Source organism: Ictidomys tridecemlineatus, unplaced genomic scaffold (assembly GCF_052094955.1).
Source record: "Ictidomys tridecemlineatus isolate mIctTri1 unplaced genomic scaffold, mIctTri1.hap1 Scaffold_147, whole genome shotgun sequence".
Taxonomy (NCBI): Eukaryota; Metazoa; Chordata; class Mammalia; order Rodentia; family Sciuridae; genus Ictidomys; species Ictidomys tridecemlineatus.
Genome location: NW_027521300.1, coordinates 158,743 through 179,799, shown reverse-complemented (window position 1 = coordinate 179,799; position 21,057 = coordinate 158,743). Strand labels below are relative to the sequence as shown.

Below are 21,057 nucleotides of genomic sequence, written 5' to 3'. Positions count from 1 at the left end.
CTTCATGTGTCTGAATGCAGCTGAGATGACCAGCCTCACAGGGAGGCAGCCAGGGAGCAGCTACCCTGTCGCTTGCTCGGCCACTGCTACCCAGGGCAGCCAAGCTTGTCCCTCCTGGTACTTGCTAACTGGCTTCACAGTGGCAACAGATGCCCTCGTCCTCTGATCACTAACTCCATCTATCCCATGGTCAAGTGGGCTCAGGTGAACTGCACTAGACAGAGAGCAATTGCACCTATTACTGTAAATATCCAGAAACACCTCTACTGAAGGGCCCTTTCAAATGAGAAAATAATGCCAAGACTTTATTCCCTGCATCCTTGTGTAGAGGCAAGTCTGCACTCTTAGGAAACAACTAGAACTCTGCATTCACATCTACCACGTTCAGCCCAACTAGAGGGAACAGAATGAGGGGAAAACCAGGCACCAGACACAAGGAAAAGTCACTTCATTTTCTACTGACAGTATTCAAAGGTTGCTTCAAATTAAACATAAACACATTTAATCATTCTTGCAGCCAGGCCTCGCTGAGGGAGATCCCTGCCGTCCCCCGGTGCAGCAGGGTGACCGGGACTTGCAAGCACAGCCTGCTGAGGGCAAGGCCCATAGTCTTTTAAATTCTGTATTTCAGTCTGTGAAGGTCCAAGTAGTTCTTTGAGGGATTAAAGTAGGAATAAAAAAACATAAAGGGAAGCCAACATCCACCCCTGAGAACGGTGACTCCGTCGCACGCGAACGGCGGCTCCCAACAGCTCCCAGTCAGTGCTCTCCCGTCTGAACATAGTCTTCTGTGACCTGGGTCAGGGTGCTCAGGTACTGCCAGCTCAGGGCAGCCAAGAGCATGACAAAGGACAGGTACAGCGGGGAGTAGTGGCTTCGGGAGATCAGCTGGCAGTTGGGAAGATTCTGCATCCTGATGGTGGAGATGATGTGCCTGGTTTTACTGGAGGACGGGTCCGAGCTGGGGATTCTGTGATAAATCTGTTGAAGAGGAAAAGCTGTGAGTGCCACGGAAGGCGTCCAGTGCTTTAGCATTTCCTGTGGTCACCTCTTACAGCAGTCCTCAACAGGCAGGCACGTTCCGCCTGCTCAGCGACCTGGAAACAGGCCCAGAGAACGTGGAAGTAACCTGCCCCCTCACTGCCGTGTCTGAAGCACTGCAGTGTCCACCCCCCCACACACTGCCCTCCATTACTGCTCAAGGCCAGGCCTTGGTCAGTCACCTCAGCTGTCCCATGCTGAGTTCCTGCCTCTCTGCTTGAGCCCAGTCTGTTCACAGAGAGACTGAAACCTTTCCATACCCTCACCTCTGGAAGAGTCTGAGCTCCTTCAGTGAACATGAGGCACCACGGCCAGGGCACACACCTTCCAAGCGGAGGCCACTGTGCTCCTCTGCTTCATGAATGCAAGGCACACTTTTTTTTTTTTTTTTTTGCTGAGGCTGCTTTGAACTTGTGATCCTCCTATCTCAGCCTCCCGAGCTGCTGGGATTACAGGCATGCGCCACAGCGCCCGGCTCTACTGGAGACTCCTGCTGCCTTCTCCCCTCCCACACCCTCTCTCAGATGCACCTCCACATCCTAGCTCCCGTACTATCCCTCCCCGCACCTGCAGGCTGGGCTAAGAGTCACTCTCCTAGACAAACTCTGACCTTATCACTTTCGTGGAAACAACACACTGGAACAGATCTCCCCTACTAGACTGATTCTCTCATTCACCTTCTGATCTCTAGCTCTGTACTGTGCCTGTCACACAGTAGGCCCTCAGCAAATACTGAATGGAACTGAGAAGCCAGGTAGAAGGTTATGAGTGGAAGTCATAATGTTCTGACCCAGGTCTGCACACAGCGGAGAAGACACAACAGGTACGTTTTAAATAAAATCATTACCCCAAATTTTCTTTATATGATGGGTATTTTTTACAAAGATGTCTTCTATTCTTGCCACCCTTATCCTCCAAAAACACAGTGGGAATTTAATACAATGAGGAAATAAAAGAATATGCCTGCAGCAACAAGCTAATGATAGCTAATGTCAGGTATTGTGATATGAAAGATAACTAGAGAGAAAATCAGGTGAGGGAAGACACTAACATTAATTTCTATAAAATAGAGACAATGAAATTCTGCTTGTGATAGCAGCACAAAAGAAAAAGTTGGGAGCCAGCTGTGGTGGCACACACCTGTAATCCCAGCAACTCAGGAGGCTGAGTTAGGAGGATCATGAGTTCAAAGCCAGCCTCAGCAACTTAGCGAGGCACTTGCAACTCAGTGAGACCCTGTTTCTGGATAAAACATTAAAAAGAGCTGGGGATGTGGCTCATGTGTTAAGCACCCCTGGGTTCAATTCCCAGTACCGAAAAAAAAGTCAAAGCCCCCAGTCTTCCTCATCCACCGGCTGACATATACATTATGGCCTGCAAGCCTACCGATAAACCCATAAGTCACCACGTATAAAAATACATCATCTAGAGTTATGTATAAATGTGAATGCATATCATACACATGAAATTACATGTGTAATTTAAAAACTAGGGTCAACATTTTTCTATAATTTGATTTTTTTCACTCCATTTTACAAAATGCCTTTTTTTTTAATCACAATCTTCTCAACATGAATGTGTCACGTATAATAAATTCTCTACTGCCTACTTTGAATATCTAAAGTCCCCAAAGGCCTGTGGAGCTGGGGCCTAGTGAGGTTCTTAGGTCACTGAGGGTGTGCCCCCTAAGGGGACTGTGGGACCTAGTCTAGTCTTCTTCTTTTGTTCCCTGGCTCTGGATATAAAAGAGGTGCTTTATCCCACCATACTCCTGCCATGATGTGTGGCCTTGCCACAGGCCTGAGATAATGAGGCCAAGCATGGACTGGAATCTCCAAAACAGAGCCAGAGTGAACCTTTATGATTTAATTAAATAATTACCTCAGGTATTTTATTATAGTGAGGGAGAGCTAACACACCTGCCAATTAGAACTGACTCAAGACAAAGGCTACACACAGACATTCTTCAATACTGTCTGCAGGTTTCTGTAGAATAAAGGCTACAATTGCTAGGTCTGAGGGTAAAGCACACAACCTTCTGACTGACATGAAAGCATAAAGACAGATAAGGCTAGACCTAGGGACTGCTTACATATAGGACTAGGGAGAAAAGAACTCTAGGATGCCCCCAGGATTCTAAAATTGGGTGTACTGCAATGTCATTCACCAAAACAACCAACCAAAAACCTTAAAGCTCCTACCCCAGGTCTGAACTGAGTGACAAAAAAAAAGATAAAAATGGCCCAGAAAGTTATATTTTTGGGCCCTTTAAGAGAAAGCCGGCTGACCTCTGATCTAGGACATCAGCTATTTTGTTTGAAGTTGTCCTAGGGACTCAAGGCATTCTGAAGGAAATGCTAACACTTCAGCTGATTTGACAGAGAAATAGCTCTGAAGGTTCGTGAGTCTCGAGCAGCAGAATCTGATGGTGGTTTCTTGGCAGGAGTGAGCTGCACTCAGTGTGGGGAGCTGCCACAGCAGCCAGAGAGCATCTGTCAGTAAGGAAAGAGGGAGATCAGGCCGGAACTCTGGCAGCACTGCAGATGGAAGAGAAGCCAGAGAGGCCGGGAGCAGGCAGAGGCAAAGGCTGAAGAGGAGACGGTGATAGAAGCAGGAGAGCAAAAGGGTTTCCAGGAGAGAAACCATCATCATGTCATGTGCCACTGTGCCAAGCACCAGTTTCTAGTCAACGAGGGCTCTAGAGCCTGTGATGCCCTCGTGTACCCACAGGGCACAGGGGCAGCAAGCTTCCATGAGAAGACTAAGGCTCCCTGGCCAAGAGGGGAACGAGCACTTCTGGCTGCTTGCCAGCACATTTTCTGCTAACCCAAAACACAGGCTGACCTTCTCCCCGCCTCCTGGGCTGACAGTGCGCAGGCCGGCTTGAAGCAAGGGCCGGATGAGGGCCTGGAAGCAGTGTCCATCCACCTGCTCAGGAGCCCCTGGGTGTTCACTCCACCCCCTTAGGCAAGTTCAGAGGTGTGCAAGGAGAAGCTCTGAGGAGCCTCTTCCAGGTGCACACCCGCTATGGCCAAGCACGGAGTCCACAGAGCAGAAGCGTGTCCTTTCATACTGCAGAGGGCAGACTCAGTGAAGAGAAACAGGATCAGTGAACATCTGGACACCAGCAAAGGTGGACTTCACACAAGTCTTCATGTCAAACTTCATTTGAAAATGTCCCAAATGCTGACACTAAAACCATTATCAGATTCTACGCTTCAGACTCACACATCTTCACAGATATTTCTCTATCAAATCAACTTAAGTATTAGCATTTCCTTCAAATTACCCTGAGTTTCTCAAGGGCAGTTCAAACAGAACGACTAATGCCCTAGATCAGAGGTCAGTCAACTTTCTCCTAAAGGGCCAGATCTATTTTTTAGCTTTGTGGGCCACCCTGTTACAGCTATCCAATTGTGTCCTTAAATTGCAAAAGCAGCTGAATTCCTGTGAGACCGAACTTACAAATCAGGAGGTCAGCCAATCACAATCCGTCCACCTTGGCCTCCAAGCCATGAGTCACAAACTGCATTGCTAACAGTAAAGGGCAACCCAAGTGAAATATGAACTTTAACACAGGAGTGCAACTGCCTTTTTTAAAAAAATTTTTTTAAAGATTCTGGGGATCAAAACCAGGACTTGGTACATACTAGCTCCCCATAAAATTTTTAAAAATTGTTTTCTAAAATTAGTGATCAGAATACAAAAAGAATCTCTGAACTGCATACTACTTAACATGTTTCTAATTTATATAAAATGAAGAAATAGTGCTTAAAATGGCACAATTCTGTTGAGAAAGGGTAAATGAACCCCTGGGAACTGTAGTCCAGATCACCCAATCTCTAATCAGACCTGGATCCAAATTATGGCTCTAGCTCCATTTCCTTGATATCAATAAGCACCCACTTATTAGGAAGCTCAAAATAAATGAGACATAATATGGTGAACCACACAGTGATTGTAGCAATTTTTGGTTACTTCAGGAATTTTAATATTTTTTAAAAAATATATCTGGTCTTCTCTTAGCACTCCTACAGAGGAACTCCCGGGAGAAATGCTGGGGTCAGGTGGGAAACACGAGGAGGAGGAAATACAAAAGCACGTGCGACCTGTAAAGAAATCCGAGCAAAGAGCAGAGCTGCCCAGCACCTGTAGGGCGGCGGTGACAGCTGCTGAGAGCAGCCCTGGGGGCCAGCGCAGCAGGGGAGGAAGGAGCAGGGCCTTCACTTGCACCTCAGTAAGATCATATCCAGGGACCACGGCTTCCACCCCATTCCAGTAGCACCTCCCCCAACACACACACACACACACACACACACACACACACACACACACACACACACACACCAGGCATGACAATAAGAACCATCCCCAGAAGTTTCCCATCGTCCCTGGTGAAAGGCGGGCAGATCACTGCCACCGAGAACCAGTAATCTCAGGGCTACAGTCTAGCTATGAGCAACTGACCAAGAGAGCGCCCCAGATCCAGCCTCCTAGAAAACCGTTGTGAAGCTAGTCAAACCCTCCACAGTTGAAGATTTGGCTTGAATGGGTATACTTTATCTAATAGGTTGGTTGTGGCATTTGAAAACAAGACTTGCAAAAGACTGCAACTTGATGGTTCTGTTTTGGCTGAATTCTCTTCCATGGTTTCCAGTTGAGCCCTGTGATGTGACGGAACAACCTGGACTAGAGCACGGATCCACTCAGCCACGTGCTCCATTAGCTTACACAAGCATCACCTTCACGTTACTCACCCTTGAAACAGGAAGTCTGATTGGTCTAAACCTCACCTCCCAGCTCTTGGGGCTGGGGGCGTAGCTCGGTGGTAGAGCACTACCCAGTATGCACAATGCCTTGGGTTCTATCCCTAGCACTACAAAAAAAAAAAAAAATTCTACCCAGAAGCTCCATCTTATGTCTTGCTTCATGGACCTCTTCTCACCAGGGTCCTGTGCTGCCCAGAACCAGCAGCTCAGCTCCTGTACATAAAGGATACCAACTCCTGTCTCTTCATGCCATAGCAGAGCGAGGTGTTAGGATCATCTAATTTCCAAACATGGTATGTGTGAACAGTGACATTATCTAAATCATAAAGTAGCTACAAATTATCCAGGGAGCTAAACAAAACCCACCTCTTCCATATACTGGTATATTATGGCCTTGACAGCTGGCATGTTGGTGGCATCCATCATCAGGGTCACTGCTTGCCCCTTCTGAATCTTCACCACCCCTTTGAACACCTGCTGATTATTGTAGCAGGCCGCCAAGGTAGCAATGGCCATCACCTAGAGACAGCAGGACAAGGTGAGAAGGCCAAGTGAGAGCTGTGAGCAACTGACCAAGAGAGCGCCCAGATTTCTGCCTTCCCACCCCTCCTTTCTCAACCACACACAAGATCAAGCACTTCTGCAGTTTCAGATTATTCTGTAATTCAACAACAAAAGTTATCATTTTATTTGGAAAAAATGTTAATCTGTCATACTCCATGCTAGAGCAATGGGTCACTAGATCTGAAATACGGTCAAAATAATATCTGGAAAGAATTTTACATTTTTTACTACAATGAACATAATTATTAAAATATTAAAAATTATGGGCTGGGGATGTGGCTCAAGCGGTGGCATGCTCGCCTGGCATGCGTGCGGCCCGGGTCCGATCCTCAGCACCACATACAAAGATGTTGTGTCCGCCGAAAACTAGAGAATAAATATTGAAGGATTCTCTCTCTCTCTTTAAAAAAAGAAAAAATTTTTTAAAAAATTACTATGAGGTGCCAGGGTATAGTGGGTACCTGCCCCTTCCGAATCTTCACAGTCCTAGTTACTTAGGAGGTTGAGGCAGGAAGACCACAAGTTTAAGGACAGCTAGGCAACTGGTAAGACACTGTCTCAAAATAAAAAATAGAAAGGGCTGAGGATGTGGGTTCAGTGACAGAGCACCCTGGGTTCAATGCTCTACACCACACAAAATAATGAATAGGAAGAAAAACAATAGGAGGGTACGATTTCCTATTCTGAACAGCAAATTATTTTAGGATAATGGGGCAGATTTAGACAGACATGCAGATTTTAGTTCCAACTACCATTTGAAAGTAGTCAGAGTAGAACAAAATCAAACCAAATTTCTAAACTAGTTAGATCTTTTCACTTTCTTCAGTTAAACTTGAGTCAATAACTGAAATAACTGGTGAAGGCAATTAACAGGAGCAAACTCCTAGAACATCAAGGGGCCAGATCGACAGATCAGGATTTGTTATCCTAAGTCTAGAAAAGTTCAGAAATATTAGGTGTTTAATAAAGATTTTTAAAAATAATAACAGCTTCACTTAAGTTTTACCCTGAATTCCCAATAAATCTACACTAAAGCCCTTGATTAAACTGTTGACCATAAGAATCTAGCTAGTTTAGAATAGTTAAGGGGCAAAAAGTGAATTCAGAAGGTTGGTTCTGGAAATGAGCAGACTTAACCTTGAGGTTGAGCTGAATGTAGTGCCGGGAGGCAAAGGGGTACTGTGAGTCACTGCAAGTCACTGCCTGCTCTCCAGCAAGAGGAGACACACTGGAGTCACCCGCTAAGGAATACTGTCCCCGAGTACAGAAGAGTCGGTTGCACTCCACCCCCTTACCAGTGCTCCACTCCCTTCAGCCCCCACTTCTACACACACCAAGAGGAGCCCCAACCCATACCTGTGGAATAGCACAGAAGTTAAACACACTCTGGTTCCGGAGTCTTGACAGGTAGGTGATGACATCAGGGATGTGGTGCAGGGCATTAGTTATCAGTTCATTCAGGCACTGCACCGCCAAGTCAATGTTTTCTGGCTTAGCAAAATCCCCCAGCTTCTTAACATACCTGCTCCAAACCTACCAGATACAGAGATTAAAGAACAAGTCAACGCGTGCACGGGAGAATTTACAGATGACATTAAGAAATCAAAAAAAAAGTGGCTTTGTGAATCGGCTCTGTGATCAGGTCTCTTCACTACTGATTCATTTCTCATAGAAATGGAGCCTGATCTAAGACATCTGATAGCAGTCAAGGCCAATCACAGTGCACACTGGGAAGGTGTCCCTTAGAGACACCCAGGACTCAGGCACTAAGCAACGCCTTAGACTCACTTAAAGAGCCTCCTGCAGCTGGAAGATGTCAGCTGAGTCCCGAACAAGCCCAGCTATGTACACAATCAGCTACGGCAGCCCTACAAACTACATGTTACCATTCAGGACAACCAGGCCTCAAAATAATGAAAGATTAACACTCCATTCCTGATCTCGTAAGAATGCTATTGAGCAAGCACAAATAGGACAAACGGAAGGGTCTGCCCTCCAGGAACATTACCTCTCTGCATCTTACAAACTTGAAAGTCAAAAAATATCAATTCCAGTGAGATTGGTTTGATGAATTTTAAATTAATTAATTTATTTTGGTTTGATGATCTTTAGTGACACTATCTAGGATTCTTTGGAGAGTAACTTTTATTCTTAGGTAATTCTTTAACTTCCTCAAAATAAATGACTAGGCCTAAAAAGACTAGAAGATTCTACTAAAAGTCAAATTTGCTATACATTCTTAATTTGCACTTAAATAATGAAGAAGATTGATGGTAGTAAACTGTTCTGTGGAACATGGAAAAAACTGCTTAATGAAACCTCATTTTACCCATCATCCAACCTCAACAATGGACATGTGACCAATTTTGTTCTATCTATACCCCCAACTCCTGAATTATTTTAAAGTAAAACCATAATGTATCATTTCATAAGTACTTTATTATGAATTCCCAAAAGATAAGGAAACTTTATTGTATATTTAAAATATAATATTAATATTTAACAAACAATAGTATTCAAATTCCCCGATTCTCTAACTTCCCCTCCCCTTGTTTGTTCAAATGAGGATCTAAACAAGACCCACCACTGGCTACGGTGGGTGTCATAAGTCTCAACCTTCAGGGTCTCTCTCGTTCTTTTTCTTGCCCCGTGGCCTGACAGATTTCCTACACTCTGGATTTTGCTGTTTGCATCCCTGGCATTCTTATAAACTGAAAGGCCCCACAGGAACACATCCCAGGTGACCTGTGTCCCTCCCTCAGAACCAGCCTCCCCAGAAACACAGTTCCAGAAGGCTTCCAACTTCACACCAACTGGGTGTCCTGTAGTGGAGTCAGTTCTAACCATCTCTACCCAGAGAGGGCTTCAGATCCCACAGGTCACTTCAAAAGACTGCCCCCTAGACTTGTGACCAACTGGTTATGAAATGGGGTTCCCACAATACCCTCCTTAGGTGTAGTTTAGTGGAGTGGTTCACAGAGCTCAGGGAAGCACTATGTTTCATGGTTTAGTATTATGAAGGACACAGATGAACAGCCAGGTGTCAGAAATGCATTTGGAGACATGTGGGAGAAGGGGTTTGCATGACCTCTAGGGTGCCACCTATAGCTAAGGAGCTATCTGATCCCAGTCCTGTGGGTTTTTAGGGAAGCTCCTTATACAGGATGATGGATTAAATCATTAGCCACTGGGATCAACTCAACCTACAACCTTCTAATCACATGTTGTATCCCTTGGCAAATGGTTGCTCCATTCAGTCTCATTAGCATATTAAGAAAACTTATCTCTTGGGAGATTCCATAGGTTTTAGGAGCAGTGTGCCAGAAAACTGACATAGACCAAATATTTATTTTCTTTCTTTTCAGTAAAAGGGATTCAACCAGGAACACTCTATCACTGAGCCATACCCTATTCCTCTTATTTTTTATTTTGAGACAAGATCTTGTTAAGTTGCTGAGGGTCTCACTAAGTTCCCCAGGCCAGCCCTGAACTTACAATCCTCCTGCCTTAGTCCAAATGTACATCTCTCATAAATCACAGTATCATACTAATGACTTGAATATAATGATCAACTTTATGATTCAAAATTTATATAACATTGTGAGCTGGGCATAGGGCACACATCTGTAATCTCAGTGACTTAGGAGACTGACAGATCATAAGTTCAAGCCCAGCCTCAGTAACTTACTGAGATTTTTGTCTCAAAATAAAAAATAAAAAGGGCTGAGGATGTAGATCAGTGGTAAACCACCCTCAGGGATTAAATCCCCAGTACAAAAATAAATAAATGGAAAGCAGATGGCATTATTGAGTTACTCCATCATGTACGGAACAGCAGTTTCCAAAGCTGTGCCTAAACCTGAGTTACTCCACTTTGTAAAGCAGTAGACTGTAATAAGTACTCCATTTTGAGTTGAAGTGCTGAGGCAGAAAGACTTTACATACACCACTTTGTTTGAACAAGTCAACCACCACCATCTGCCTGGTACAGCTATAAGGTTTAAACTGATAAATTATGCCAATAAAAATGACCATCTGCAGACTTACCAAATTAATAAGAAGCACATGGATGCATGGGCATATCAAATTCAGATCATAAAGACCTGGCCACAAGCTTATTAAAACACCAGAAGAGGTCTGTGGCAAGAAGAGGGAGAGGGCCAAGTGCAGTGGTGCAGGCCTGTAGTCCCAACTGCTTGGAAGGCTGAGGCAGGGGGAGTGCAAGTTCAAGGCCAGACTGAGCAACTAATCAGGATCCTGTCTCAAAATATAAAATGGACTGAGGATGCAGCTCACTGATAGAATGCCCCCAGTTTCAATCCCCAGTATTGCAAAAACAAAAGACAAAAAACAAAAAGTAGGAAAATATTGGTAGCTTATACTATAGATGATACATTTACATACCTAATATGAAAAGAACTTCTAAAAGTTAAGGCTAGCCACCTTATAGAAAAATGGGCAAGGAGATAAGAACAGATAGTTCACAGGTAAATGCTCAGTCTTCCACCTAATAAAAATTTATGTTTAAACCACCCTGAACTCAGACTGAGTATGTAAAAGACCATGTGACTGGGAAGACCTCTTCAGTATGTCAACTAGAGGACTCAGCCCTCTGGCTATAGGAACAGATTTAGAAGAAGCCCAAGAGCCAAGTCCTTCCTAAGAAATCTGTGGCTAAGCTAGTGTACCTATGCTACATCCACCACTGGGAGCCAGTTCACTGAGAGAAAGAGGGGAGTCGGCCAATGACCAGGCTAGTCCTGGCTCCTGCCATTCACTGAACAAACTGAACCCTGACCTCTTCCTCACCAGCTCCAATGATGCCTGAAGCAGCAGGTCTCTTGTTTCTGCCATTTGTAAACACAGGGCTTCATGATTTGTTTTCAGAGTGTTTAAAATAGTTTTCCCCCCAAATACCCAGAATCTGTTACCTCCTGAGGCCAAAACTCTCTTCCTTCTCGCTGGTCTTCCAGATAATCACGAATGATGTTTGTTTTCTGCAGAAATAGTCCCATAGAGTTTGCAAGGTTTACGTCTTCACCAACTACAGGGTCTTCAAACTCTGAGGCCGAGAACAGACGAGAAAGGCCAATTCCCACCAGCCCAGCAACATAGTGACAGTACTGCAAAAGATGATTTTTAAAGTCTTTTAATATGAAATTTTCACTGAAATGGAAATGCTGGATATCGTTGGCTACAAAAAAAAAAAAAAAAGCCTGTTCCAAATATTGTACAAGCTCTTACTTTGATTAAAAAACACAAACATATACACATGTACATGTAAGAACTGTGCACTAAAGATTTAATACCAATCCTGTATCTCTGGCTAATAGGAATGAATGTTTAAGAACAAAATACCTCCACCATGTGCTAACACTGCTAACATGAGCACCCTGCATGAGCAATCTTCATAAACACCTCATGTAGTGCCTACTCTTGCTACCTTGGCTTCACAGATGAAGAAACTGAGGCAGGTAGAGTCCATTGATAAGATCACTCATCCGTGCAGCAGAGGGCCAGGGATTCAAAAGCAAGTCTCCCAGCTTAAGAGTCAGGCTTTAGCATCACTAAAACTTAGCACATGTAATTCTTAACTGTCAAAGAATTTTCTTCCTGAAACCAGGTTATCAAAGCTATCCTCCCTTGAAAAGGGTGTTTCAAGACATCTAAATGCAATACCTTTATGTGAAATGAATATCTATTAGGCAATTTTAAAAGAGTAGTTAAAGAAGGTACACTCTCTGGGCAGTCAATAGGAAGAGAAAAAGGCCAGAGACGAATCAAGGACACAACAAAATGAGGAGAAAGCACTTGAGATGTGTTTTCAGACAAGAAGAATCTAGAAGGAGTAAAGATTGGCTGAAGTAGTAGATGGATTAAAAAAAAATGTGATATATATACACAATGGAATATTACTCAGCAATAAAAGAGAATAAAGTCGTGGCATTTGCAGGTAAATGGATGGAGTTGGAGAAGATAATGCTAAGTGAAGTCAGCCAATTCCAAAAAACAAATGTTGAATGTTTTCTCTGATATAAGGAGACTGATTCATAGTGGGGTAGGGTGGGAGAGCATAGGAGGATTAGACGAACTCTAGATAAGGCAGAGGGGTGGGAGGGGAAGTGAGGGGACAAGGGGTTAGAAATGATGGTGGAATGTGATGGACATCATTATCCAAAGTACACATATGAAAACACGAATTGGTGTGAATATACTTTGTATACAAGCAGAGATATAAAAAATCTTAAAATATCCAATTTCATCTAATCAGAACTGCTATGCAACAGTAGATCCGCACTGCAGAGAAGGAGTTACTACATGATAACCCGGGATGGGCCTTGGCCAAAAGGAGTTTCAATTTCATTTTTAAATTCAGAAACTTAAGTTCTAGCACCAAGCATGCACCTGTTAACTCAGCATAAATCAGCAGTTTCACAGACATTTCCATAAAGTTTTTCTGGTTTCTGCAGGGCCAAGAATCAAACCCAGGACTTCACACATGTTCAGAAAGCACTCCACCACTGAGCCACATCCTCAGCCCTCTCCATCAAGTTTTAAGGTGCAAAAATGAATGGGCCAAACTTTGGACCCACTGACTCAATGAATATGTAGCAGTGTCTCTCTTGAGATTCTAATTAAAGCCCTAGTAGAGGTACAAAATATGCAAAATCTAGATTTTTTAAATGTCCTTGCTTCCACAGGGGTGACATGTAGGTCTCACAAGCACCATTCCTGTGGAAAACTGGACAAGCCACTCCACCCCTGCCTCGTATTTTATGTTCCGTTTGGCCCCTGCAGCCAAGCACATCCCCTTGCCCAGATGAGCTCTCCCTCACCTCCAGGCCAGCCTAGCCTACAAGGCACACAGCTGCTGGGCAGGAGCAAGCTCTGTCCAAATAAAAGCTACTATGATTGTATTTGCTATACCATCTATCCTCACAGCCCTTCCAGCTACTTCTGTCTGCTGAGGAAGATGCACTCACCCCTGGGGTGGGGGAGTTTCTGGCAGTTCAGTTTCCAGGTATGTTCTTCTATAATTGCTATGGATTGAATGTGTCCCCACAAAAAGCATGTGTTGGAAACAATCTTCAGTGCAACAGGGTTGCAGGGGTATCTAATGGAAGGTGTCTGGGCATGAAGGCTCTGCCCTCATACGTGCATCAACACCAGTTATAAAAGAGCTAGAGGCTGCTAGGTCAATCCCTTGCTTTCCACCACATTTTGACACAGCAAAAAGCCCTCACCAGACACAGGTCCCTTGAACTTTCCCAGCCTCCAGAACCGTGAGAAATAAATTTTATATCTTTATACATTACCCAATCGCTGGTATTGTGTCATAGTGACCCAAGATGGACCAGGTCAATAACATCACACAAATTGAGGGAGGGTGTAAAGAAAGTTGGAAGCATCTCCAAGTGTCTTAATTCTTTTTATCTTTTCTAGCAATGAGATTGAACCCAGAGCCTCACACATGCCAGGAAAGCACTCTACCACTTAGCTATGCCACCAGGCCCCAGGTTCCTTCTTTCCATAAGGAGATGGTAACAAAGGAAGAAACAGATATTAGGTGCAATCCAAAATTAATAGCTCTGCATTCTCATGAGCTGTTCTTTGTTTCTAAGGAAATGGACACATTATATAGCAGTATAAATGACAGGGATGTCTCAGAAACAAACTGGCCAAGCTGGCACTGAGTTTAAAATATTTAAGATAGGACTGAAAATAACTCAGATACCAACTAATGTACATACACAGTAAAAAAAATTAACAAAAACCTTTATTTTTAAAATTTGAAAACTACTCATATTTCCATATTACATGACATAATTTGGCCATTTACCTAATCTTCACACCAAATCAGATACAATTTTCTAAGCTCAAGGGTACTTTTCTAAGTACCCTTGAAGACAAGTTAAATCTACTTGGGCCTCATTTAGTAGTAAGCTCTCTAGGGCTTGGATAATTTCATAGACAGAACATTAAACTTTAAGCCCCTTTTAAGTGTTTACGAGGAGTCATTCAAATTAAACAGATGAAATCGGAAAACTTGGAACTGGTGGACAACTTTGTCCTCATTCTGAGCTTAACCATAAAAGACGGCCAGTTCCATTTCAGGTACCACCCACAGACCCTATTTCACAGAGACACTGACCTTGTCCCACTCCCGTTCGGAGGTCACGTTCTTATCCAAAAACTCTGCCATTCCAGTTCCCATTCTCTGGCAGATGTCAGCAATCACTGTTTGATATTTCTTAGCCAGATTTCTAAACTCCAAGGAGATCTGAAATGGAAATCGTAAAAAATAGAAAACAAAAATTCTGTACTTTCATGTACCAAACAGAAAGCTGTGCTCTTGTAAAAAGCTGGGCTCTAGTGAGGAGCAGGACCCACTTCCCATCATCAGTTCTCAATTTATACCACGAAGCTGCAGTGCCTTCCTCACTCTAAGGCCACACTTTGAATTCCTTGAACAACTCCATTAATAGCAGGTCTGCCGCCCAGTAATTTTTCCCAAGCCCAGGCTCTAACATAGAAAAGTAGTGCTGATATTTCTTTCTTTTAAAAAAATATTTTATTTATTTATTTTTATGTGTGCTGAGGATCAAACCCAATGCTTCATATGTGCTGGGCAAGTGCCCTACCACTGAGTCACAACCCCAGCCCGTCTTGTTTCTTTTAAAATTATTTCTACTGCACAAATTCTTTTTTCTTTTCTTTTTTCTTTTTTTTTTTTTTTTTTTTTTTTGCAGTACCAGGGAATGAACCCAGGGATACTCTACCAAGTTATATCCCCAATCCCCAGCCCTTTCCACTTTTAATTTTGAGACAGGGTCTTGCTACTTTCCCCGGCTGGCCTTAAACTTGATCTTCTCCTGCCTCAGCCTCCTGAGTCAATGGGACTACCTGCCACTAAACCTGGCTATTACACAAATATTTTATTTAAGTTTAAAGTTCAAAGAACTGTTTAGTGGTTATCAAAATACAATCTAAAAGCACCATGAACTTCTTAAATAAAATGCTAAGAAACATTAACTGAGCTGACACAACACTGCCAACAATGAACAGATGCTCTTAAAGAGCACAAGTATGAGATTTATTTGGCCTGTGTTTACAGAAAGGTTAGAAAAACTTCCTCAGGAAGCACCTAAACTTAAGGGCTTAAGGAAGCACCAGCTGGCCTAAGGGACACAGCGACTGAGAAGCCTGAGGTCCTATCAGATTTCCCTGAGGAATATCAATTGTTAAACCCAAAGGACCCACTAAACCAATCTGGGTGCTCCAGAGGCTAATGCAGGTTTGTGCCAACCTGGGCATTCAGCAAGACCCTGTTCAAAATAAAAAACAAAAAGGGCTAGGGGTTTAGCTCAGTCCTAAAGCACACCTGACTTCAATCCCCAGCACACACCCCCACCATCCCCTCGCCTCCCAACACTGCCACAAGGAAAAATCCCTTCTTTTCAGAACAGCTGCTCCAAGTCAAAGCCAAAAGGTACTTCCTAGGGTGAAGGGAAACAAACTAGCAACTCTACCCAGGGTTATATGAATCCCTGACTCTCCATAGCTCCTGGCCAGGGCATTTCTATTTATAAGAGGACAGGCCAAGGAGGGCAGGAGCTTAAATTCCAAAACACAAACACTGTACACACTTCCACTTCTAAATCTGACCTATTCCCTTCAGCAACATTTTTGTATTTATTACATATTATGTAACTCAAAAAATGAAAAAAAATCCAGGAAAAAGGGACCAGGAAGAGCTCTGATTTCCTTGCAGCCTGAAGGAAGAAGCACAGCCTGCAAGCAACTCAGCCACCCCACCCCCACCCCCAACGCCCAGCCACCCTGCTGCCCTGGGAAGAGGCTGGGAGCCCCATGCACCCGACAGGGAGCTCTGTCCAACAATTACAGCAGATACCCAGGTCTTGGGTCACTTCCAGCTGTTCCAAGGACAGAAACACAGGAGTCAGCAGTGAGTCCTTGGATAGTGGACAAAGGACAAATCCCAAGGTGTGGGCAAGGGGAGCATGGAGCTTCTATTAACACCTAAATACAAATTTCCCTAATTATAAGCCTTAGGAGCTTTGTGACTGAAACACTGGGCATGTCTACCTTCACCTATATTTTTAAAAAAGTGTTTTTTGTTTCATCGAACTTTTAAAAGAGGCAGTAAAATGTGCCATGTAAATACAAGAGCTCTGGGGTCAACCTTCTGGATTCAAATTCCAATTCTGCATCTTAACTTCACAAGTGATCTTAGGCAGATGCTTAAGTTCTTTGTTCTTTTTTTCTTTTTTATATATTTTTAGTTGTTGTTGGACACATGCCTTTATTTTATTTATTTTTATGTGGTGCTGAGGATCAAACCCAGCGCCTTGCACATGCTAGGCCATCACTCTACCACTGAGCCACCACCCCAGCCCAATGCTTAATTTCTTTATGCTTGCTTCTGCTTCCTCAACTATGCAATTGTGGATGTTAATGGTACATCACATTCTAGGGAGCCTCCTGCCTATCAAAACTATTATAGATAAAATAACAAACAGTAAATTAACAATGAAATATTTTTAGGTACAGATTCCTAGTAAGTTACTCAATAAATGTATGATAGTATTGCTATTATAATTTAAAAACCACCCAGTGCTATTCCTTGAGCTACATTTAAAGGTAGAGTTCTACAATTCTGAGCTTGCTACTTATTCCATGTGAGAAAGGTAAACCTGAATCCATAATATATAAAGAGTTCTAGAAAGCCCAGCTTGAAATGATACCAGCTAACATTCACTAAGGCAAAAAGCAGCAAGTCCAAACTCCAGACACAAACCATGCATCAAGCAGAGTTCCCTTGGTCAGAATGCTCAATTTAGGATTACTCTTAGAACCTGCGGAGCCTGGGAGAAGAGTACAAATAGAGGCCCACACATCACGCGTGGCAAAAAAATAAAAACAAAAATTACCTCTTGAGCTAATAACTTGTTCATTAAAACACATTCTACCTGCCCTGTCTTGACAAATACATCTTCATAACAACCTGGAGTACTCAGGTTTGAATGATGTGTGTACATATTTTGATACTAGGGATTAAACCCCAAGGCATTTACCACTGAGCTATACCCCCAGCCCTTTTTATTTTGAGACAGCATCTCTCTTTAAGATGTCAGGCTGGCCTCTGCCTTGCAATCCTCTGATCATCATGCCCCAGCCTCCCAAGTCACTGGAATTGCTGTCCTGTGCCACTAGGCTCAGCTACTTCATGTTCAAATATGAAACTTTCAAAAACAGAGTGTTATTTTTCCATGGAATGCTGCAGGCAAAAGAAGATACTTACATTTACAAACATTGAAACAGTATCTGAAAATTTACTAGGTATCTCCCGCAAATGATTTTCATTTACATTTTTGTGCCTTCTATTTTTATAATACCTAAGACATTTACCTCATGATCAGAAATCAATTACTATAAATCTACTCTACTCAAAAGTAGTTTGGGAGGTTGTTTTTCTGTTTTGGAGGCCAGCTCTAGCAATATTATTTTTTAAAGGGTGAACACTCTTTGATTATAAATGGGGTGCAACCACTGCTTACAGCACATCTGCCTTAGCAGAATTCAAAGGTCTTCAGTGAATCGCTATAATTTCCAAGGCCAGTCAGAGGGAACCCATCCTCTGAGCACCAAGCACCAATACTTTCCCTCACCCCGTCCTTCTCCATAGACTCTTTTCTTTCTTCCTTTCTCTACATTATACTATGATATATTTTGGGCTCTGGCACTGAAGATATGAACAATCTGAAGTAACCCCTGCCCAAAGGAGTCTTTCTCAAACTAAGGGATAGACTCTCCTATTCAGCCTATTCCCTTTCCCACTCAGATATGTAGATTTATTTCCTTAGCAAAAGCAACATAAGGTCTGCCTTTCATTAAAACTCTGGCAACTTTGGGGGCTGCTATGAGCAATTAGGAAACATGTGACTTTGTTAAGTCAAACCTTTGCTCACAGGAAATGAAAAGTCACTTATTATATTTACGTGATGACATGTGCAACACTAAAAGAGTAGGACCTAGTCACCTGTATAAAATAAACCTGAGGAATCCTCAAAGCTCAAGGCTTTAATTATGTTCCAGGAGAACAAACCAAAAAATAAATATGTCTCAGGCACTAAATTCTTTGTATGTATGAAATTCCTCAACCTCACAGCTGTATCCTCAAAAATGAGGACACTGAGTCGAAAGCAATTAAGGAATTTGCCAGGATCATAAAACTTTAAGTGGCAGAGGATCACCCTGCTGCTCAACCCTCATCCCAGCTGCACTTCCCACCTCACAGGTGCTACCAGCGCTGAGCACCAACCCCAAGCAACCAGGCTCAGGGAAGTCAGGTGACATGATAACAGTAGGTGAGACTGTGAAAGCCTGCCTAACAATCTACCTTTTCAACACAAAAACTGAATCCAGTTTTCCATGAGAATAAACATTGACTTCAAAACAACATACATGTAATAAGGATAGTAGCCAATGCTATTCAAGAGCTTTACCTACTCCAACTCTTCTAAAGCTCAACACCATGAGGTAGATAATATTATTGTCCCCTATTTACAGATGAAGAAACTGAGGCACAGAGAAGTTATGCGCCAGTGAATGAGCTGGAATTCCAATCCAGACAACCTGGCTCCAGGGTTCTCCTCCATCACATCCTGCTGCCTTAGACTGCTTACTTTACCTTCCTCTACAGCTACATGGGACAGCTGACACTACACTGCCAGGGTAATGACGTGTACACAGAAGAGACTCGTAATTTTGCTACCGTGGGGAAGTCCTCCAGCACTTGTCGGTCCTTCTCCTTGCTCTCCATGAACCGCCAGTCTGGATCGTAAAGGAAAGTGTGAAAGTTGTGCAGCAGTGGAACCTTTTTTTCCACACTGATGGTCATGTCATCTTCCAGGGTGTCCAGAGCTCGGAGAACCAGATAAAAGATGCATACTGCGTGGCTGCAGAAAAGGGAAGGCTATTAACGTATTAGAACAAGAAGCCAAAGGTATCTGTTTTAAGATAACATGTCATTTGTACCAGGCCATTTTCTAAATCCACCTACACCCTTAACTATACAGAACTATGAAAGGAGCCCAAGCCCTTTCATACTTAACAAACTTATTTATTTTCCTTTCTCAAATGAGAGTAATATACTTTTATAGCTATTTATAAGGCACAAAATTTAAAACCTACAAGGTAGATGTTGCTTCTGCTCCCAGAGTCAACTACATTTAATGTAGGCCATTAGGCAAAATGGGCAGTTAGGGAATGTCGGCAATGAGGGTTGAATAGGTCCACACATACAAAGGGTGACTCTTTCATATCCTATGAGCAAAGGTTTGATCTAACAAAGTTACATGTTTCCTAATGTTTAGGCATTAGTGCCAACAGATCAAATGTTTAGAACCAACTAATATTTGGGAGGTAAAAAAGAAAGCAAAAAAACCATAGTAACTTCTCATAGATAGAGAAAGGCAACTGGTAAAAATTCACATGTATCATCTGCTTCTGATTGTTCGGAAGGGCAGCTAGAATACAAAGTAGCCTAAGGGGAACCCAGAAAAATGCTTAAGCCGCTCTGGGGCAGGTTCAGCTGCCAGGACTAAAAAAAGTTAATAAACATCACCATCCCCCACTGCTTCTCTGAAAGGGCTGGCCTGCAGGGACACTAGTAGATGGCCAGGTGCCTGTGAGGGCATTCTAAAGTAAACATGCACGCTTCCATCTCACTCCTCCACTCCAGACATTTCCTCCACTCAGGATGGGCTACTTCTGGCTAAGCCAGGGCAAGAAGACTGCACTGCTAAGTGCTGAGTTAAAGAAAAAAATAAAAAACAAAACAAAACCCTGCTGGAATGACTCAAAGGCCCCTGGAAAAGCTCTCTTCTCCCGAGTCAGAGCGCAGCCTCTGCCACTCACCGCATTTCCCCATCCAGTGCCTGGATAACAGCTGCGAAACTGCGACTGGTCTGGTTCAGATACTTGTAGCAAGTTTTCAAGCTGCTGCTGAGAGAGTCCTGCGGACAGAGAAGGCACACCGCGGTCGGAGACGTGGAGGAGCAGGAGTGAGAGTGGGACTGGGGAAGGAGGGCGGCCGCTGGGCACCGCAGCCGAGGCCCATCTTTGGGAGGCCAGGGGGCTGGAGGTAAGGGGCAGCTGCGAGAGATGCCAGCGCCAGGGCCCCTGGGCGCCGCGGCAGGGCTCAGCACCAAGGTGCGCTTGAAGAGGGACATAGCCTTGGTGCTGCAGGCGGCTGCGGCCATTGGAAACGCGGGTGCACGAGAGTCTTCCCTCCATAGGCCCCAACGGAGCTGGGAGGCGCCCACCGAGGGGCGCGGCAGGTGCTCCCTGCACCCCAACCCCAGTTGCGCAGGCGGAGCAGGGCTCCAGCGGGCCACCCCGCCCCGCACGTGGCGCCCCGCCCCGTCCCCGCCCCGGAGCCGCAAGTGGCGCCGCGGCCCCGCCCCCAGCCCCAACCCCGTCCGGGTCCTGCCAGCCTCCCGCTCTCTCCGGAACCCACAGTGCGGTGGTCCCCCTCGGACAGGCCTGCTCTTACTCCCGGTGAGGGTGAGTCTCACTTGGACCGAGCATCACTCAGGCCCCGCCGAATCCGCTTCCCGACCAGACCTGGCCTTTCTGACGTGTCTGTCTTGGCATCGCT

General features: G+C 44.0%; 1 protein-coding gene across 1 annotated transcript; it reads right to left on the bottom strand.

Moving 5' to 3' along the window:
• Positions 1–431: 431 nt before the first annotated feature.
• On the bottom strand, positions 432–20,746 carry LOC144372694 (squalene synthase-like). Its single transcript, XM_078035989.1, has 7 exons — positions 20,316–20,746; positions 19,171–19,354; positions 14,527–14,655; positions 11,306–11,497; positions 7,731–7,907; positions 6,177–6,329; positions 432–981 (listed from the first exon to the last, which is right to left on the bottom strand). The coding sequence occupies exons 1-7, from the start codon at positions 20,657–20,659 to the stop codon at positions 760–762; spliced, it is 1,401 nt and encodes a 466-aa protein (XP_077892115.1). The 5' UTR covers positions 20,660–20,746; the 3' UTR covers positions 432–759.
• Between the last annotated feature and the right edge of the window lie 311 nt (positions 20,747–21,057).

Bases quoted from the DNA above. Each gene is read 5' to 3' on its own strand.
- LOC144372694 (XM_078035989.1), bottom strand. From the start codon at position 20,659: ATGGCCGCAGCCGCCTGCAGCACCAAGGCTATGTCCCTCTTCAAGCGC. The intron at 19,355-20,315 runs GTGAGTGGCAGA...CCTTTTCTGCAG, and splicing joins GCACTGGATGGGGAAATGCG to CCACGCAGTATGCATCTTTT. The intron at 6,330-7,730 runs GTATGGGTTGGG...TGCTGTCTCTAG, and splicing joins ACTTCTGTGCTATTCCACAG to GTGATGGCCATTGCTACCTT.